Source organism: Nicotiana attenuata, chromosome 1 (genome assembly GCF_001879085.1).
Source record: "Nicotiana attenuata strain UT chromosome 1, NIATTr2, whole genome shotgun sequence".
Lineage (NCBI taxonomy): Eukaryota > Viridiplantae > Streptophyta > Magnoliopsida > Solanales > Solanaceae > Nicotiana > Nicotiana attenuata.
Window position 1 is genome coordinate 101,022,482 of NC_031989.1, and position 22,207 is coordinate 101,044,688.

The 22,207-nt window shown below is 34.7% G+C and overlaps 1 protein-coding gene and 1 long non-coding RNA gene across 6 annotated transcripts; one reads left to right on the forward strand and one right to left on the reverse strand.

Annotated features, from left to right (window-relative positions):
- LOC109231208 lies at positions 888–2,763 on the reverse strand. 4 transcript variants are annotated; one of them, XR_002068770.1, is made up of 5 exons: positions 2,503–2,763; positions 1,879–2,405; positions 1,737–1,813; positions 1,587–1,640; positions 888–1,322 (listed from the first exon to the last, which is right to left on the reverse strand). It is a non-coding gene; the product is annotated as an uncharacterized LOC109231208 (long non-coding RNA). The 4 variants fall into 4 exon arrangements; XR_002068771.1 differs by having other exon boundaries at positions 1,879–2,030; positions 2,150–2,763; XR_002068769.1 differs by having other exon boundaries at positions 1,879–2,037; positions 2,150–2,763.
- On the forward strand, positions 8,304–21,431 carry LOC109231225 (dihydroorotase, mitochondrial). 2 transcript variants are annotated; one of them, XM_019396814.1, is made up of 9 exons: positions 8,304–8,903; positions 11,609–11,693; positions 15,631–15,776; positions 15,948–16,129; positions 17,318–17,454; positions 18,680–18,845; positions 18,961–19,077; positions 20,521–20,681; positions 20,964–21,431. In XM_019396814.1, exons 2-9 carry the CDS (start codon positions 11,622–11,624, stop codon positions 21,156–21,158), a joined length of 1,176 nt encoding a protein of 391 aa, XP_019252359.1. In that variant the 5' UTR covers positions 8,304–8,903; positions 11,609–11,621; the 3' UTR covers positions 21,159–21,431. The 2 variants fall into 2 exon arrangements, with proteins under 2 accessions (XP_019252359.1, XP_019252367.1); XM_019396822.1 differs by lacking the exon at positions 11,609–11,693 and having other exon boundaries at positions 8,305–8,903.

Genomic DNA, 22,207 nt, shown 5'->3' on the forward strand with positions numbered 1-22,207 from the left:
TGATTATATAATAAAAGAAAAATAATGTATCTTTCATGAAAAGGCATGAAATGTCCCACTTGATTTGCTCCATTCTTGAAGTGAATGTGATAGCGGTGCATAATAAGTCTAAATGAAGACAAGTGGTTGTTCAATGAAAGTGGTTTGCCAAAGACCAAAATAATAATAGTCATCATTATGGTAATCGTAAAAAGGAGAACAATAAGGTTTCTCAAAATAATCCTTCAAAGGTGAAGGAATTACACTACAACATACGGCATCTATAGTTACGGAATACATTGTAGCTAAATTTGAAAATTTCCGTGGCTAAACACTTTAGCCACAATATTTTTTTCCGTAGCATTTGTAGCAAAATGTAGCGTAGCTAAAAGTTAGCTACAAACTTTACATGATCCGTGGCTAAGGACTAATACTTATTGCCACGAATTCTTTTTATGTTATAGCTGTGATGGTAAAAGTTTCTTGCCACAAAAAATATACTTGTAGCAAGTTATTTTTTATTCTTTTGCCACGACAAATAAAATTTGTTGCTATTTTTATATTGTAGCCACAAGATTTTGTGCTGTAGCAAAAGATTTAATTTATTTGCCACAAAAGTTCAACTTTTGTGGCTAAATTTATAATTTATTCTCGTATTAATAGTACTTGTGTTTAGCTATAAGTTCAAAAGTCCGTAGCAATACATTAAAGTATTTGCCACAATAATATTTATATTGTATTAGGTATGAATTCCATAATTTCGTAGCAATAAACTGAAGAGTTTGCCACGATCAGCTTTAGCCACAAGAATTTATATATTGTAACTAACAATTCATATTTTAGCTCAAATATATAAATTTTAGCAAAATATTTTCAATTGTTTTTAATAAATGATATACATTAGTAAGAATACATAATTAAAGGTTCAACAATATCATTCAAGATAAATTAAAATACTAAAATGTTGTTATACTCAAAACGTAACGGTATTCTTCTACAAGAGAAAGAATAATTTCCTACATAGCTCTTTTACAACACGAATATACAGCTTTAAAAGAAAACTAGCTAATGTGAGACTGGATAGTGATAGTAACCATCAGCGGAATATGAAGAGAAGTGAAAATCCAAAAGTGCTCCAATGCTTTTCTAATACCAGATTCCGATCGCGAGTTGAGAGACATTAGTGGATTGTATTTGTACCAAATGCGTGAAAGAAAGTGTTCTTCTTATGGATATCAATAAGAAGGGCGCAGTAAATAAGACTGCCATGTTACCCTCCTAATCTTGCAGGACTGCCACCTTCTCTTTCTACAACTATATATGAATGAGTCATAGACTCTAACCTGTATATACAAAAATGACATCAACACCATAAGTTTAGTACATTAACTAGTTGGGACTTGTTAATCACGTTTGAACTAAACAACAGTTTCTTTGGTAGGGTAAGATCTGCTTCTTTAAAACCTTAAGATTATTAAAGCATATACGAAAAGACTGGAAACCGTTCAAAACATAAGCCTTATTTAGCAGCTCTTAGTTTGAAGCACAACATTATCTCAGCAAATTCATTGGATAGCGTCTACAAGTAAGCCAGCATTTAAAAATACCTTTAGAATGTACTCAACAACAAGTGCAGTCTCGTTCCCCTCCAAAGCTTATGCCTACATGGAGAATACATATGTATGAATTGCGATAAATTCATTAAGAAGAATAATATATATAGTTAGAGAAAAGCCATTCAAGAAAATCACACTGACCTTTATGAATAGGTCAAGATCTTCATCAGGTTTTATTCCTGCCATCTTTTCTCTTCTTGAAAGTTCCAATAGCATATCTGTAAAATTCAACAGTTCATCTTAGGTAATGTAGGAAAACTGGAAGACTTGCATAGAGCTTTACCATATTTTGATCCAACACCCTGACAATATGCTGAGAAGTCCATAGTTTCCCTTACAGTCATCTCTGTTATATGCCAATCTTGTTGACTGACATAAGGGGATGTCTTTTGAGGAAAAACTCTTTCAGACCATGTCCATTGTAAGTAATATTCCCTGACGTCTTCAAATTGATCAACATTTTAGTAGAATATTGAGGAAAAAAAAAGATTACTATCTAGCAGAACATGTTCTTTCTCTACCTCCAAATCATGAAAATTCAGATATGACCGTACCTGCAAGTCAGATTTGAGGCATCCAGCAAGTGCTAATAACAATGTGCTTTTGCCAGAGCTTGGAGGACCCAATAAGAGTGTTAATCTAGAAATGAACATCATAATGTTTTAAATAAACATACTCTCACCAGCTTTTGATTTCTTGGGAGTTAATGATTGATTCATACTTGAAAGGTCGAATTATCCCACTAATGTCATCTAAAATTGTCAGCTTTATTCTCTTGCTAGAGTATATTTTGAGCTGCCTTAAGAAAGCCTGACATGTTTGCACATAATACAGAGAGAGGGGAGATGTCATATGCTAAAATGATCAAGTGCTACTCTAACGTAATAATTGATGGCATGGGGAATACCTCGGTCATGTTGAAAATAAAATTTGAAATGGTTGGCAGTGCTCGACTGCCAAGATGCACATAAGCTTCAACTGTCAGATGCTGAAATCTGACTTCTACTTTTGGGAAGTCCAAATCAACTTTGCACTCAGAGACGGAGGCAAAATTTTAACTGTATGGGTTATGAGTTCTAGAACAATGACCTAAGGTGCTAATGAGTAATGACTGAGTTCTAGCTTTATGGGTTTGAGAAGTTTTCCTACTATCTCAGCAAATTCATTGGATAGCNTCATATGACGTATTATTTTAGAAGTTTGCACATCAAAATGAATGCAGATACTCACCCCTATATCCACTCAACTGATCATCAAAGTTTGGGTGAAAATTGTGCCTCGCCAACTCATTTGCTCTCTGCAAATATTCACATAGATAATAACCACTACAACTGTGAACAGTACCTACTCTAATAGAGAAAATTTATTAGTATGGTTTTTTTGTGTCCATATAGCTGTAAACTGTGCACAACCCAAAAAGTCATTTAAGATCCCTAGTCTACAAATGGAGGTAATGAAGAATAAACAATATATAAGAAATTATAGGAAAAAAGGCTTGTCCGGACTTAGTATTACAAAAATCAAGATGAGCTACTAATTCACATTTCATACAACAAACTAATTTAAACATATGCAAATATAGAAATTAAAATATACGAAAAAGCTCCTCCATTCATAATAAAATTGACATTTTAGTGCCACACTGTAATGAAGAAACTGAAAAGAACTATTCCCAATCAAGAATCCTATGAAAGCAATAGCAACAATCGAAATTAAGAAGAGAAACAAAAGAAAGACTAGGTTGGCCATACCTTGACGGTTATGTTTTCCATGAGGAGGACGAGGGACGAGGGTTCAAGCCTTCAAGGATGGTTGGTTAGAGTGGTGAAGGATTGGGATTTGGAAGAGATGGTGCCGATAGCTTTTGGGGGGAAATTTCTAGGAGTCTAATATTTTAGGTCTTTATGGGAATTGAGAGGCTTAACTTTAGGTGTTTAAGGGAATCTTTTTCTTCTGTTTGTCGTTTCTTTTTTATTTGTAACTTTGCCTTTTAACTTTTCATATATTTGTGCTCGAGTACCTGCACAATATTATGTAATAAACTATAAACAAAACTTATGTAGTAATAATAAAATTTTGCTAGCAAAACAACAAATAAACAAAATGGGAACTAAGATATTGTTTATATAAATTTAGATCGTAGAAAAAATTTAAATTGCAATAAAAGATTTATTTAAAGTATAAATAGAATATATATTTTTAGAATTAGTTACAATATTTATACATCTATAAAGGGATCGTTTGGTTTGAAGATAAGTTATGATGAGATCAGTTGTGCGGGGATTAGTTATCCTAGTATTATTTCTTATTGATTGTTTGGTATATTGTATTAATTCTAGAATTGTCAATTTTACTGCTTTATCCTGGGATAACTTATCTTGGGACTACAAGATTATAGTTATTTAAATTCTATATAATTGTTTATTCACACATTATATGTAAATAGTTTCATTATTTTTAGTTATAATTGGAACTTACAAGTTATATTTATCTAATAAAATNGTAAAGTCTGCGTACACTCTACCCTCCCCAGACCCTACTTGTGAGATTTTACTGGGTTGTTGTTGTTGTAGCTATGGACTTAGATATCAACCATATTAGATTCATAATACTTAATGTAATTCAATATATGAAAATTATATAAAAATGTAACAAACTATTTCCACATTTTTTATATAGCATGAAGCAAAAATATTCATTTAACTAGAAAATGTTATTTCAATAATTTAATGTGGCTAAAAATTTACTATTGTTATAGTTTGTTTTAACTTGTGGAAAGAAATTAGTGGTTAGCTACGAAATTTTATCATAGCAATAAAATTGTGGATATATCATTTCTCATGAAAACAATTATATCTATTTAGCTAACAATTGCCATAATTTTTAAAACTTGAAGAAAATTAAATTAGGACAAATACAAAATTGACCGGTCAAAACTAATTGCATTCTCTAGCCAAGTATATAAAATATGTATATTACATGTATATGATACACATATATACAAAAGAGATATATTTTATCGATTATTATTTTTGTGAGCGACTAAAAATATACGTTTCTCATCATATTTATTTAGATACAACATTTGATTTCAAATAAATTTATTATGGCAACAAGGTTACTTGCGGTACAGTAAACTTCAATCGTGGCAAAAACATATGATTAGCTACAAAAAATTTATAGTAATACTTGTGGCTATATCATTTGATCATGGCAATAAAGTGCAACTATTAAGCCAACCATTGCCACATATTTATTACTTGAAGCAAAAGTATTTATTTAGTTATAATATTTTACTTTAAATAATTTATTATGACTAAAATGTTACTTTTGCTGCAATAAATTTCAACTCGTGGACAAAATATATGGCTAGTTACGAAATATTATCATAGCAATAAATTGTTGCTATTAAGCCAACTATTGCCATGTTTTTTTAATTTATAATTTGAAGTAAAAATGGTTTACTGGGGCAAAATGGTTACTACTGCTAGAGTAAACTTCAACTCGTGGCAAAAACATATGTTTAGCTATGAAATTTTATTATAGCAATAAATATGTGGCTATATCATTTCACCGTGATAACTAATTGTGGTTGTTAAGCTAATTATTTCCACAATATTTTATAACTTGAAGAAAAAAAATATTTATTTAGCTACAATTTTTTGGTTTGAATAATTTATTGTGGCTAAAAGATTACTGTTGCTACAGAAGTTTGAACGTGTTGCAAAAAGCTTATGATTAGCTATAAAAATCTATCGTATCAATAAATTTGTAGCTATTTAGGTAATTATTGACACGATAGTTAGTGATCATAGCAAAAATAAGGAATTAGCTTTGCCAATTTAATTTTCGTAGCTATGGATTTTTAGGATTTTATAAATAGCTATGAAATTTTTATTTTTGTGGCTATTGTTAGGTATTAGCCACTATTTTTGAATCTGTAGCAGATGATTATAGTCCATTTTTTTGAAAGAATGCGACTTATAATAAGCATTGTAAATGCAGACTCATTCCTAAAGTGAGTGCAAAAATATATATATGATACAAATTATCCACAAGAATGTATTTATGCATGGTTGAATAAATACTACAACTCACCTCTACGGGAGGTTTGAGAGAAAGAAAGATCATGAACATTACTATGTGATTACATGAATATGTCATTGGTCGCGTACATGTGGTACGCCAAAAAATAATTTGACATGCCTTATAAAAAGTTATTAAAGGCAAAAGTAAAGCAAGAAATTATTTTGCTTATGATGATTTTGACCATGACAATTATTATGATATGATTTTCTCCGTGAAGGAGACATTCACCGTATGGATGGTGTGACAAAAGATCTTGTAGTACAAAAATCAGTTAAGAGCTCCGGAAGAGCTAATTTGTTACTACCCGGATGAATAAAATTGTTCATGACATTGATATTGTAGTAAGTCTCAAAAGAAACTTTTTAAGTTTCAAATGTATTAACCAAAGTGGTTGGCATATTGAGACTATAAATGAAAGGAAGATCGATTAGCTCCATATTACTATAACATATCGGGTAAATATGAAGGTTACCCGAATTTTCTTCTATTTACTACAAATGTATAAGCATGATATGAAATCACATGCCATAGTAAATTAAATGTTTACTGAAATAAATATCAGTTGGCATGACCGGTTGGCCATCTCGGTTAATTGATGCGAAGATTAATTGAGAATTCACATTGGCATATATTGAAAAAATAGAAGATTCTTCAAGAATTCTCTTGTGTTGCTTATTCTCATGATATACCAGTTAAGGTCGGGACTGAATCCCTTGATTTCTGGAACGAATAGAAGGTGATATATATATGGGCCCAGTTACCTGCCATGTGGATCGTTTACTATTATATGATTTTAATAGATGCATCTATTGTATGGTCACATGTGCGTTTGTTATCAAGTTGCACTTTGGTTTTGCAAGGTTGTTTGCTCAAATTATTAGAGCACAGTTTCAGAATATATACGATAATTTATCTTGATAATACTGGTTTAAATCCAAGTTGGTTTAGCAGAAATTGTATGCCTCCAATTATAGCTAAACCATTGGTTATGAGAACAAAACTCCCAAATAAAAATTTGGTATGAGGTGTATTATTTAATATACAACAACACTTGTACGCATCTAGCCAACAAGTTATGATAAATTCTCCCCATCACAATTGGTTCACGGTCAGGAACCAAATATTCCCATCTAGAAATATGGATGTGCTATATGATTTAATTGTGCTGCCACAATGCACAAAGGTGGGTTCCCAAAGAAGGTTGAAAAATGTGTTGGTGATCCCGACATTAGGGGGAGAAAATGGGCAGCTGAAACAGTGATACGTGGAATTAATTATTATGAATACATCTAGATCCTCGTACAAGAAAATGTGAACTTATGTGAACTTGAAGTCCAAGTGATAATCCATTTTCAAAATATTGCCAGGAGCATTTGCTGACCAAAAGCTAAATGTCATATTCCAGCTGCTAATGCTCAAAATAGAATAACGTCAATGATGGATAGAGTTTATGGCACGCATGAAGCGTAATAGACAAATCGGTTCCAAAGATAAAACTCCTTGAAGAAGGAGGGAGCAAATGTTCAAGATGGTCATAATAAGGAGGCAAATGCTTTATAAGAGCACCATGACATAACACTCTATAAGACCTTATGGGAGAGGCTCAGGTACTTGAAAATAATGAGATCTCGATAAGTTATGTCTTTATTGTGCGATGATGGAACCGATATAAAATGATCGTCGACGATGTTGTTAATATAATGTAGCGCTTAATATTATTAATATTGACGAAGATCTTGAGCTCAAATCTGTCATGAAATTTGGACAGATAAATGATTGGCCAAATGAAAAATATGCAATAAAAATTGACTTTATCTGAAAAATATGAAGTTGGACGAATAGTCCCAACAGCTGAAAGTATAAAGGCTATATGGAGATATTGAAATATGATTAGTATTATATTGCAAAAAGAATCCTTGATATAGATTTGTTTATTCTAACAAATATTGTCAAGGTTTTGTTGTTTATGAAAATGCAGGCATTGATTGAAGTCCGTTATTCGAACAATCTATTTGTATGTGAGGAATTGTCGTATTATCATTTCACAAGATGTGTGACTTTTCTTTGAAGAGAAGATTCCAATAATAATGAAGAAGTTGATGTTTGCTTATCTCAATTGAAAGAAGAATATTGAAGGAGACTGAATAAATCATATATTTCCTCAAAGTTCTTTGTCAGACACGATCTTCAACAGAATGATGAAATAGATGTTCAAGAAATTCGTCCAAGTGATAATTTGACGGAATAATTCACCAAGGCATTGCCGATCTCAATATTAGAGAAGTTGTTAGACAAGCTTGGAATTCGTCGTGATATTTTCATCAGGGGAGGCAAATATGTGTTGCACTCTTTTTCCCTTAGCTAAGGTTTTATCCCACCGGGTTTTCCTGGCAAGGTTTTTAACGAGGCAACAAATAAAGCGTATTACAGATACGTGTACTCTTTTTCCTTCGCTAGGATTTTTTTACCATAGGATTTTTTCCTAGTAAGGTTTTAAAAAAAATGAATTCAAAAATTCTGAATTTTTTAATTAGATAACAATCCCAATCTCTCACCTCACACTCCCACACACTCACCTTTCAATCCCCACTTCCTCACTTTCTTCTGATCAATTATACAATACACATATCTATATATTTTGGAATTCCCCGCTTCGAAAAAGAACAGAGAAGAACACAAAAAAGAAAAAACACACGCAGAGACTAAAAAATCAAATCCTCCCCATGAACAACCTAACGCCGCTCCCTCTGATTTTTGAAGCTCCAACCAGCAGCCTTCTCTAAACAAGAACAAAACCGAACGTCCGCCCTTATTCCCCCTCCAATGACCTAAACCTAGCCGCCGGACCTCTTTTCTTCTTCATCTCATCTCACTCACCCACACTCATAGACTCACGAATATTCACATTCAAGCGGAAATCCTTTCACACAATTCCACGGATTAGAAGAGAAATTCCGAAATTCAAAGCTAAAAAACGAGATCCAAGAATGAGATTTCGGGGACCTTTTTCTGGATTTCAAACCTATTGAAGGTTGATTTCGCCGTGAATTTTCTACTGTTACCGCTGGGATTTTGGAGGGATAACTGAGCTCCAGTGTTGCTGTTTCATTGTTGAATTTAGCCATTCGAGTTTTCCGGGCTTCATCACTTTCATGTAGAAGTTATTTGGCACCTTTTTTCGGTTGCTTCATCTGCTTTTCAGTTGTTTTCTGCTCATAGGTATGTGGATATTCACTTGTTTTCTCTTTGAGCTTATGAATAAGATTCTGGTTGTTTGTATTGCAATTGTTTGTGATTTTATAAATCTAGCATTTTAGCCATAAAAAGTTATCCAGAATGCTGTCTCTGTTGATCTGCGGTTATTAGCTTTGTTTCAAGTTAATTGCTCATGTCATACTCATAATCAGTGTTGTAGATTTAGCCGTTTAGTTATCGAGTTTATTTTAAAACTCTTCTCTGTTAATTCATGGCATATATATAAAGTGATAGAGGCCAAAAAGTTTATGGACAATGAGTCTGGTGTGTTGGTCGAACTAGTTCTTTGTGGCTCTATTCTTGTAAAATGTTTTAACATCTTATCAACTCTGTTTTTTTTTTTTTGTGAATATTTTTGTTAGTGTTGTGATCATAAGAAAATATATTGTTGGGGGTAATAACTTGTTTGATGTTAGTGAAAGCTTTGGTTCATTCTTTTTCACTGTTATTTTTGAATAAGTTTATGGTGAGAGGGCATGATATTTTCTCCATTGTTTGGTTGTGTCCTCTTTGGGTTTTAATTTAAGAGATGTTGAATTAGTATTTGGCAGGCCAATTTCCTAAAGCTACTAAGTTCTATTGTTTCTTTAATTACTCTAATCATGTTAATCTTGTCTCGGAGGATCTTTTACTGCTATAGTTTGTTTGTCTGGTTTAGTTGAATTAATAGTTATTAATCAAGTTTCGTTGATGTCTTCTTGTCAAAGTTAAAAAATAGTGACGAGGAAGGAAGACACCAATTTGTTTAAACAAATGATTTGTGATCATATACAAAGTGAGCTTTGGGTGTTGAGGATATAGGATATGGGCCAAAGAGTTCTGCCATCCCACCTTCCATAATTAATTTACTACACTTTTCTACAACTACTCCATAATCCATGGCCTTACAAGGAATCTCAAACTTTAGAAAGAACAACTTTGAATATACATTAGAATACTTAGGCACGCTCTTAATTAATCAAATTATCGTGATTATCTATACGTTCCCGTAACATAATTACGATTCCCAGATAAATCAAGTTACGCGTTCGCGCGACTTTGACATATAATCTCAAAAGTTAGGAAATTAATCTAATAACTCATGATCCTAATGCTTTTAGGCGTGGCTTAACTTATTATCGTGATTGTGTACACGTTCGCGTGACATAGTTACGATTTCTAAAATTAAATCGAGGTATGCGTTCGCGCAATTTTGGCCAAACAATCTTAAATTAATAAAGCGTGGTTAATTGTGTACATGTACGCGTGACATGATTTTAGCGCGCCAAATAAAACGGATTTACACACATGTAGTCCGTTTCCAAGATAAATCCATAAACGCCTTATTAAAAAGCGGTAAAAGGTAAAAATGCACATAGGTTCTAAAATACGTAATTAAACACTTGATTAATCCAGATATGATTAAAAGCAACCGTGCTAAAACCACGGAACCCGGGAATGCCTAACACCTTCTCCCGGGTTAACAGAATTTCTTACTCGGTCTTCTGGTTTCGTAGACTTTAAAACAGAGTCAAATTTTCTCGATTTGGGATTTTAAATTAAATCGGTGACTTGGGACACCGTAATAAATATTCCAAGTAGCGACTCTGAAATAAATAAATAATCCCATTTCGATTAATGTCATTTTAATTGGAAAAACTCCCCTATTCCCTCGGGAAAAAGAAGGTGTGACAATGATGACCAAATATAATTTCACTATAAATTTCGAGGATCGAATCTGCAATTCACATAATAAATAAATATGACGAATGAAAAAGAAATCTACGCAATGATGAAAGGGGAAATCCCTCGGATAGAATAAATAAATAAATAAATAAACAACACCAGTAAATAAATAAAATAAAAGTTGCCTTTTAAAATATAAATTTTTTTGTTCGTATACCATAGTTATTCTCACGAAGAAGAAAAAGAAAAGCGAAAATGAAGTTCTTAATAAAATAAATATATTAAAAAAATAATACGCAACTAGGAGGAAAGACACAGAAATCCCACGTGCTTCGCCCCCAAACGTTTCGTTAAAACGAATACACTCGTGTATGCATGTGTTCAAAGCTTTGTTAAGTGTGAGCGAAAATTGTAAGTGCCAAGTGAAAGAAAGACGTTGGGGAAGAAGGAAAATGTTGCTCGGACTCTCCGAAAATGTGGCCAGATACGTGTCGGATCCTCCAAAAGTAGTGCATTTTTTAAGGATCCGACACGGGTGCGGCTACATTTTGGAGAGTCCGCGCAACATAACCTGGGTGCATTGACTCGAACGGTATTTCTTGCTCGTCCCCACTCTGCTTTTTGCTTATATTGCTTCTGGGCTTAATAAGTCTAAGGAATCAACAGTTGTTTGCTAGATCACTCGTTTTTTTTTGGCAGCTTCGCTTTCAGTTTGCCTGCCATGTGTTTGTCAAATTGCCTTCTAAAAGTTCATCTTCGCATGTCACAATGCCAAACTGAATCAGGATTCTCACACGTCATATAAGCTGTAAAACTGAACCTGCCATAGGCGCACATTTGAATGTGTTGTTAAAAATAACCTAAATGTATCACTTGGAAAGATTAGTCATTACATGTGCTCACATAAGCAATGTTTAAAATTCCTTGCATAGAAAACTAACTTCTATAATTATAGTATGGATATCCTTTGCCCCTAAATTTTCTCTGTTCTTTTCTTCCCGTAGTGTAACAGTCAAAATGCTGGCTTCTAAGGGAGCAGTTGTCCCAGATTCTAGAGTGATGATGAGGACCTTATTCTCCCCCTGCAATGTATGTCATAACACTCTTAGAAAGGAGTTCGTAACTTCATATGCTCTTGCTTCATTTTTTTTTATGTTTAGAAGCTCAGATTTCTTCTTTGATGGTGATTCTTCTTGATACTTCATATGAAGTCTCCTCATTAGTACTTGCCTTTTTAACTTGGCTCTAGAATCCTGTAAAAGTAGCACCTTTTATGTTGTTTCATCTTTAAATAAAGAAGCCAGATTATAAGTGTGAACTATCAGGATATATAAGAAGCTACCATCTTTTTACATGTTAAGCTATTAAATGCTGAGGACCACCTAACCAAGTTTTTTGGCATGCCTCAATGTGGAGCAGTAATTTACCTTTTCTCATATGGATAAGACCCGAGTTGCATTTCAGAAAAGTGGTCCCACTTCAAAAGATGCATCTGAAGAGGGAAAGGGTTTGTAAATGAACAGACCACAACTTTGACTAACTAGTGGAAAAAGTAAATCAAGGTGCTGCTGAACAAATTGTTCGAAGACAATCCTATAATGAGTCTTGCCTGTAAAAGTTGTGATGAATACAATGTGTCTACCAATTCAAGAGGGAAGATCATATTTGTTTTCCCTCTGTCAAAGCAACTATTGCTTCCTTGAAGTAGAAAGATGAAGTGCGGTCCACTGTTCTTTCTGTTCGTACTTTGTCAAAAGTTTGGTGGAATTTTCATTTACAACAGTTCTCTATGTGAAAAACCTCCGACTCTCTGGTTTAAGTATCCTTTATCTCTTGAAGTTGATAAATTTTTGCATAAAATAGAAAATGGTTATTTTTGAATCGGAAAAGGACCCAAACTATCCCTATCGTTTGTTAAATAGTTTATAAATACCCTCCGTCCATCTATCCGTCCAAAAAAACACACGACGTTAATTCTATTAACAAAAATACCCCCGCGACTGACGGCGGAATTGGTGGGTCTTTCATTTAATGACGTGGCGATTTTTAACTGGGCCACATGGCAATCTTTGACTAGAACAAAAAATGGATATTATTTCAACCCATTTACCTTATCCGACCCATTTACAAAAATGGGAGGAATCTATCACACCCATTCCCACTAATCTGTCTCCCCCTTTCTTCTTCTCCAATCATACCCCATCTTTGGACAAATTACAGAACAGAAATGGACCAAATTTACACTAGTAAATTTCAGTTTCGGCTTCCTACAACGGAGCCACAACAGATTTTGAAATCATAATCGCATCACTGTCAACAGGCTCATCTTTCGCATCTTCATCTACTGGATTCACATTTACAGCTCTAGAGCCATTCACCACCACAAGCTTAACCTCAAACACCTGGGTAAAAAGTTTGTTCACCTGCACAGGTGCGGCTGCCTCAAATACTTCCTTTACTTCACTTTTGACCGAGTGAAGCTCCGATTGCGTAATCGCTATCAAATCTTACTGTGGAGGTGTTCTAGCAGTAATTGACAGTTGAAATCAATCGCTCGATTAGTTGGGCTCCTTATGGTTCGAGGAACAAGAAGTGGCAGCGATGGCGATGATTATACCATTGATAAAAATAAAGAGAAACAGAGGTTTAAGCCAAGCTATAACGACACTCCAAATGGTTGGGAATTCGTTAAAAACCCATGGAAGTGACGCTTTTAATACCATTGCTAAGGAAACTGCCCCAATTGATATTAGCACAACCTTCAGTGATAGAATTAAACTATTCGTCGATGGTGCCATTTTAATTTCTCCGATAACTTTAACGAAATTATTGCTTTTCCGGCTAGTGTTTTGAATTTTCCGGTGAGTGATTTAATTTAGCTGTAAAGTAATTTAATAAAGGCACAATGTTTACACACAAAATCAAGCTTTGAAGGAAAAGGAAATTTTGGGGCAGAAGCACATATGAGCTTTTCAGATGACCAAGATCCTAATTGGGAGAAGAAGACTGAAAATCGGTAGGGTTAATGTAGTTTTATGACCCATGTAACAAACTTAGGGTCGAATCAGGTAAGTGGGTCGAAATAAGTTATTTTGGCCCGAAACTGCCACGTGGTCCAGTAAAAAATTGCCATGTCATTAGATTGAAGGCCCACAGGTTCTTCCGTTAAACGTGGGGGTAATTTTAATAATAGAATTAACGTCGTGTGCTTTTTTGGACGGATAGATGGACGGAGGGTATTTTTAAACCATTTAGCAAACGATAAGGGTAGTTTAGGCCCTTTTCCGTTTTTGAATTGTATCTGTTGGAATAGTTAACAAAGGCAATATCTTCTCCACTTACCATTAACTACTTCGTTATACTTTGGGTGCAAAAATACCCTTGCCGATTCATAATTGGTTCAAATATGCCCCTCCTCCGTTAAAATTGTCCAATGCGGAACCCAAATCCTACATGTCACTAACATTATAGTGAGATGGACACCATATGGCGTGCCCCTGTCACTTTCCCCAATATATTTTACCCCCTTCCCCACTTCTTCCTCCACTACTACACCTCCTCTCCATCCACCGTTGTTGCTAATTGCTATCATATATCTTGTTTAAACTGATAGGAGAAGTTGAGATCAAGTGAATTTTAGTTACTGGAGTAATTGGCTTGCCAAGTCTTAATCACAGCACAACTGGGTAAACATATGCAGTTAATTGTTATGTAGAATGTATATCCTTATAGGAGCAAGTTGAATCAGTTAGCCTTCAATTCGTGTAGCTTCCATACGAGTTAAATCTTGTCCAACATCGCATAATCCCACTGATCAAATTTCAGATTTTGAATAGCCATTGAACTTAATTTATCTTGATTTATACTATTTCTCTTGATGTTAACGGAATTGAAATGGGGGAAAGCCATCTTTGCTCTGTTGTTTATGGTTCATTGCCACCAAAGACTCGAATAGACAAGTTTATTTCTGATCCTTTCTTTTGTGTATGTTGGAATTAAGATTGGCCCTTGTCCAATCATCGTTGAGCTTTCTCAATTGATCTTTCCTTCATTTCTTGATTAGTTGTAATCCATTTTTGTTAAGACGGAGAATATGATTCATTTTAACAACATTATCATCCTAGTAGAGACTCTCTTTAATCATCATCTATTTGCTATGACCTTCCTGTCAACTGGCCAGACTTATTCTTCTTACACGTGAGCTATCTTTCTCTTTTTTGTTTTCTTTTAGTGTGGTAGTACTGGTGGAAGAAGATATGGGGGAGGGGGTAAAATAGGTTAGGGAAAGTGAGGTGGCACGCCATCTGGTGTCCATCTCACTATAATATCAGTGCCATGTAGGATTCGGGTTCCACCTTGGACAAGCTTAACGGAGGAGGGACATATTTGAACCAATCGTGTAACAGCAGGGGTACTTTTGCACCAAAAGTATAACGGAGGATATATTCGATCCTTTTTACATAGTAGAGGGGCATATTTGGCCTTTTCCCCTTGATATTATTATCCAATAACTGCAAGCCAATTCAAGCATTTGGATGTATTTTCCCTTATACCTCCATGCGCTCCTATTCCGCCCACCCTCCCTTTTTCCTGACTGTCTTTTAGGATGTAATGTGTGCAATAATTTTTGCTTAAACCATAACGAATTTCATCCTTTATTCTGTTATATGTAGTTCTGAAGGACTTTATCACTTCTAAGTAGATGTTGCATTTAATGATTACTTTTTCAAATTTAACAAGATATTTGACACATTAGTGCAAGAGTGTATTTATGGAAAACAATTTTGGTCCCTACTTCAAATGCTTCCCTTGCTCTGATGTACCACATGTGCTAGATACAAGATACATAACCTTCCTTTGGCTCAGAGTAGTGCAATAGAGTTTACGAACCAATCAGCTCTATATCTTTGAGTTTATGGAAAATAATATCTTTGGTTTTCTCGCTTTCGGGTTACTCTATTAAGATATTCTATATTTGGCTTAAAAAATCACACCTCTTTAATCAAATCAAATTATTGTTATCCAGATTTCACATATACCAGTTATTAGCTTTGGACGGAAAAGCTCGTCAAAAGCCTATAGTGCAAAAATGGAGCTCTCAATCACACGACCTGATGATTGGCATCTTCATCTTCGTGATGGTGACGTTCTTAAGACAGTTGTCTCGCACAGGTTTTTAGTTAAATTCTTAAGCTGATGGTGTGGGACTCTAATCAATATTGAGTAGCCGATTATGATAATTTATAGTTTATGTTCAGTTCCTTCTTTCCTTCTTCTACCACTTTGTTTAATTCGGTTTCCTATCTTGATTTTGACTTGTTCATGCTGCATTCTTTGATATAGTGCACATCACTTTGGGAGGGCAATAGTTATGCCAAATTTGAAGCCTCCTATCACGACCACCGCTGCTGCTGTAGCATACCGGGAAGCGATAATGAAATCTTTGCCTGCCAATAGTGATTTCAATCCTCTTATGACACTTTATTTGACAGATACAACCAGTCCTCTTGAAATCAAACTAGCAAGTAAGTCCAATATATTTTTTATATGGAAATTTCTTTTATTTAAAATCACATAAGTTAGATGTTATTCTTTTTTTTTGGGGGTGATAAGGTAGGGTAAACATTAGATGTTATTCTTCTATGCTATAACTGCATAAAGCTCAACTAGTGCATATATGACATTCTTCTATCATAGTGCAGGCACGTATCTTAGGAAAAAAAAAGTTTCAGTGAATGATAATAGTCGTATATAAGTGTCACTAAGATCATGACAGAAAAGGCACCACTAGAAAGCCTATTTAGTGAAACTTTAAGTAGTGCTGAAATAAGAGACATTGTAGTTCTTCATTAATTCATTCAAAAGCTGACGTTTTAGTTTTGCTATTGTGACAATGTATATCTATGGTTAATAAAAAACTATTTTTCTCTGCAGTCTTGCTTCTAGCATCTTACTTCGGTGGTTTTGTTTAGCTTTTCAGGTGGTAATATAAATGGTACTAGGTGGTCAGGGAAATGTAGTTCCAAATTTGAACATAAGACCTTAAAATTCTTTTCAAATTTAGTCCGAAACCAATTTCTCCTTGTTGCTTTGCTTCTAACGTCCTACTTGGGTGGTTTGGCTTTCTAGATGTTCAGGGAAGTGTAATTCATAATTTGTTCTTAAGACTTTAAAGTTCAAGGCTAGATTCTTGGCTACCTGCCATCCTTTGTTTTTTTTTTTGGTCTTCTTGTTATGTCTACTTCCGTGTTAGATCATAATCCTTGAATTTCTGAAGTCAGTAGAGGCGAAGCTAAAATTTGAAGTTTATGGGTTCAGTATTATATGTTTTTTAAGTTACTGGGTTCTAAACTAATAAGTTGTACATATTAAATAAAGGCGAAGTTTAGACCAAAGTTATTTGGTTCGGCCGAAACCGTAACTTGGTCTCCGGCTTCGCCCCTGGAAGTCAATGTAGCGAGGCTCTTGTCCTTTACAAAGTCCGGCTCCACTTACTTCCGTGGGAATTTAAACATGTTAAATTTTGTAGCATTTAAGTTAAACTGATTGTGTACAGTCAGCTGGGTGCAGTGTTCTTTCCATAGTGAATGGTCCATGTTCATATTTTTCTTTCCAAGAAAGCATTTATGTATTATCCTTTGTTTTGTCTTTTTCTTTTTGCTGTTTTATCTAGTATTTTGTCCACTTTTTCTAATAAGATGAGAGTAAAACAGGAGAGAGCCAGGTCGTATTTGGGGTGAAGCTATATCCTGCTGGTGCCACGACAAATTCACAAGATGGAGTGACTGATCTCTTCGGGAAGTGTTTACCAGTTCTACAGGAAATGGTTGAGCATAATATGCCTCTGCTGGTAACTTGATGCTAAACTTGGTGCTAAGTGATTCTTGTTCCACTAGAACGTTGCATAAGCTCTAATGTACATGCTAACCTTACCGCCATAAAATATTGCTATTTACATTGTAGAAAGCTGCACATTAAAACCTGTCTCTTTATGTCCGTGCTAGCTCTAGGTTTTAGCGGTTGGCTGATGCATCTTTTGAAGGCTAGTCTTCTTCTTGAGAGGTTATGTTGGGGAAAACGCAAAGAAGATTCAGTAACCTCTCAATAAGAGCACTTTGCCTTTTGACGAAAAAAAAAGACAAAAACTATGGTACTCTCAAGAACAGAAGGACCCTCATTTGTGATATGTTCACATTATTAAACACAATTGGAACAAAAAGATAATATATATTTTAAGAGAAGAAAATTGCACTCAGTGAAAGAATATGTCGAAGTAATGAATGGAGCTGCATACAAGATAACAGTGCACCAATCATGTTCTCGCCCTTTACTGCACAACTACGCAGTAAACTCGCTGACTTGGACAAATGTGGCCATGTGAAGTAAACTTTTCACAGTGCCATGGTTTTGTCTTTGCTTTGGTCAGTTAAAACTTCTTTTCGAACAGATCATCGGTCAGTTAAAACTTAAAAGGAAGTAACCCATCATTGATTGCTTCTATAAGAAGTTTCTGAACTAGTCTTTGTGGTCAAACTATCTTAAAGTGTTGATTACTTTTCACCCTATTTAAGACATTATTACAGATTAATTATCAGCATAATTCTTATGGTAATACTTGTTCATCATTGACTTTTACAATGATAGCTGTTATTGTCATCCATTTAGCTGGGACTACTAACATTTCATAACAGAGCAGCACTTATTTTTTCCAATTTTTTTCTGCTTTGCTTATGGATACTGGAGACTGCTAGAATTGATCTCATCAAGTCTATTACTATCAACATATTCTAGTGCGCCGCGTTTTCAGGATTATTATTGTTTTTTATTTCAAACAGAAATGCTGTTGTCTGTTCCTTGAACCTTCTCTTATTATTTCTTTCCTATGCTAGTCGCTTTTCTAGTTTCATTTTATCTTTTGGATCTCTATAAAATAAATTCAGCATTTAACTGTAGTAACTCAACCTTAATCATGTCTTTTTCTTCTCCCAAATATCCTGCCAAAGCTTGTGGTTTTTGTCATTTTCCTTGAAATAACTTCATTTCATAGGATTTTTATGTATTACAGTTGACTGCAGGTTCATGGAGAGGTTACAAATCCTGAGGTTGACATTTTTGATCGAGAAAAAGTATTCATTGAAACGGTTCTAAGCCCTTTGGTTCAGAAATTTCCACGATTGAAGGTCGTGATGGAGCATGTTACCACCATGGATGCTGTAAAGTTTGTTGAATCTTGCACTGAAGGTGATCTTTTCTACTTGTCCACCTCTTTGAACTTCTCTCTTCTTGTCAGTTGAAAGAACTTTATTGACCCTCCTTTTTCAAATGCTAATTTAGCCTTGCTATCGTTCTTTTAAAGGAAATGTTGCAGCGACTGTCACCCCACAGCATCTTGTTTTAAACAGGAATTCTCTCTTCCAAGGGGGCTTGCAACCGCATAATTACTGCCTTCCAGTTCTCAAAAGAGAGATCCACAGTAATATCCTTTATCTTTTCGTATTGATGCTCAGATTTTTCTTGTATATTTGGTGCTTGTCTTCCGGTTTGAAGAACAATCATGAAGTAACATTTCTTTTAAATTTTGAAAAACCAGCTAGGATTCTTTTTAACCACCTTAGTGACTACAATGTCATGTAGACCTTGTTTGGTTCAACGAAGGGGATGAGAACTTGTTCATTTTCTTCTCCTGCATAAAGGACTTACCATTAACCTCCACTTGTTTGGTTCGACTCCAACTGAAGTGGAAGATGTTGATTTCCAATTCCCCAAGTTTAGACGGTTTTTTTTGAAAAGTTGAGGAGTTGCATATCCTACACGTTTTCCTCAAGCAAGGTTAATTTTTTCCTCATCCTTTACTTTCCTTCCAGTGAGTCCTTTTTCACTCCGTCCAACCATAATTTATGAGAATATAGGTTTTGAGAAGGTAAGGTAATGTATGAGAATATAGCTTTTTTTGAAGGCAAGGTACTTGTATGAGAATATAACTAGCATTAGAATTTCCTCCCAAGGTTATTTTTGAGCTTGTTTCTCTGCCATTTTTTACTTGAGCGCATTGTTGGATGTAAAGATGTAGCTCAACAGACACGCCTTCTTAGTTAAAAGCTTGAAAAGATCTAGAGTGCAACTTATATCACTTGACTTCGCCTCATGTCCAAATAGTTTGGGTCGGCTACACTACACGAATCCTCTGTGGCCATTCGGCTCCACTCCTGGTTAATATTTTTCCAGTAATGAGTAATTGTCTTTTAAGGAAAATTAGGGATTCTTTTAAACTAGAGGTTCTCTAGATCTCTTTTTGTCCTGCACGAACATACATGTGTCTGACCAGAATAAAAGGAAGGACATAAATACCAACTGATGTGGTATGCTTCTTTAGCTACACCTGGCTATGGTGTGGAACCCTTGCTTATACTTCAAAAAAGATATTGTCTAAATGCCTACTATCGTGTTAGAATATGGCATTTTGATCTTGCTTTATGGATTATCTAAGATATACTGTCACCATAAAAAAGAAGAATTGGATTAGCGCCATCTACCTTGAATATGTGAAAGTTAGGTAGAAGCTGTATTTGCCTGTTATTGACCCTTTCACGTACAATAATTTGCTGAAAGTTTCCTCGTCTAACCTTTTTTTTTTGGCTCTTTGTAAGAGTCATGAAAGTTTTAGTCTTGCTGATGCTAATATATGTGTCACGATTCACTATATGACCAGGCTCTCTTTAATTTGTTAATTCCATCCATTGCTTTTCGAAATAAAAAAGTGAACAAGTGCTTGAAACAAAATTCTTATCGTATATATAGATTCATCACTCACGTGGTTACAAGATCTATAGCATTGGTCTTTCCCATATTTTGCTACTTTTCTCTTGTTCACTTGGTACATATTCTAATCTAAGCAGTTTCACTTTGAACTATACAGGGCAGGCTCTTGTGTCAGCTGTAACAAGTGGAAGTAAAAGATTTTTTCTTGGGACTGACAGCGCTCCTCATGATAGACGAAAGAAAGAATGTTCTTGCGGGTGTGCTGGTATTTACAATGCTCCTGTAGCCTTATCAGCATATGCTAAGGTGTTTGAACAGGTAATTGCAATGGATGTTTATAGTGTTTCTTGCGAATGTCATTTTTGTACTCTTTGTTTGAAATTTGATGGAAATGGATGAAAACATGCCCTGTTCATTTGTCCTAAAAAATAACTTCTTTACTCAAGACTTATCTTGCATCACGAGAATAAAATTTATCATATTGCTGTGTGTTGAATTCTTTCCATGTTAATATAATGTTTTTAACTACTTCTGATGAATTCTTTAATTAGTAGCTACCGCTATATGTCAATGACATAAATTTGGTTGTTTGCACTTTAGGCGAACGCACTTGACAAGCTGGAAGCATTTACTAGCTTCAATGGACCAGATTTCTATGGGCTTCCGAGGAACAACTCAAAGATTAAGTTGAGCAAGACGCCATGGAAGGTGCCCGAATCCTTTTCCTATGCATCGGGAGATATCGTTCCCATGTTTGCTGGTGAAATGCTCGACTGGTTGCCCTCTCCTCTCTGAGAGAGAGAGAGAGAGAGAGAGAGAGAGAGAGAGATTCCCATTCTCATCTGACATTCTTGTTGTACTGTAGTATTGTGATTTAATAAAATATATGGACTATAGGGGTATTCATCTTTGCTTTCCTGTTGATTAGGCATTATCGGAAATTCAGAATGATAAAGGTCATTTAGATAATACCCTTTCAGCCAAAAACTATCGAAATAATAAAGCTTTCTGGATGTGACTACAAATTAAGCTTTAAATCTTTTGTTGTTCGATTTGTCAGCCAATGGATAAAAAGGGGTCCACCAAAGAGCTTCTCTATTCAAGTGTCTGAATTGTTCGTTTGATTTTGAAAGCTTACTGATTATGCATTTTCTATCCTCCAACTGTTACTTTGAGATGGTTTGGTCATATCCTACATCGACTTTCAGATGTACCGGTATGTAGGTGTAAAGCATAGTGAGAGATCGTGTACAAACGGGGTGGTAGGTCAAAAATCACGCGGAAGAAAGTTGTCTTGAATGACTTATGATCTTTTAAAATCCATACAGACCTAACAAAAAGTACGCAAAAAGGAAGAAAAGAATCTGTATAAGATACCAGTAAGTTCAAACAAGTTTTAATCATGTTAGCAATTTAGTCTCTCGTAGCGTACTTCTACAACTTTTTATTTTTGTTTTATATAATATTAAATAAAGCGAAATAATAGACAAAAATCCATATTACTAATCTCAACTTGTGATCGTAACAGACGTAGTACTAGTTGTTGCAAGTTGTTATGCAAGTGACCAACACATGACTTTGACTAAGTACTCTTTCAGTTGCATACCAAATTAAGAAGAATTTTTTTTTAAAGGAAAACGATTAGAACGGGCGAGAATAATTCCCATTAAGATGGCATTGGTTTTCAATTTAGTCTTTGAAGGAGGTTGTATTCAATAAATCTATCTCAAATCTACCAGATATAGCCAGTTATTGATTACAGGTCTATACCAAAGTATTGTTCCTCTGCTTTCCTCAAAGGTCACATACTCGCATTGACAATGAATATCATATAAATATGAACG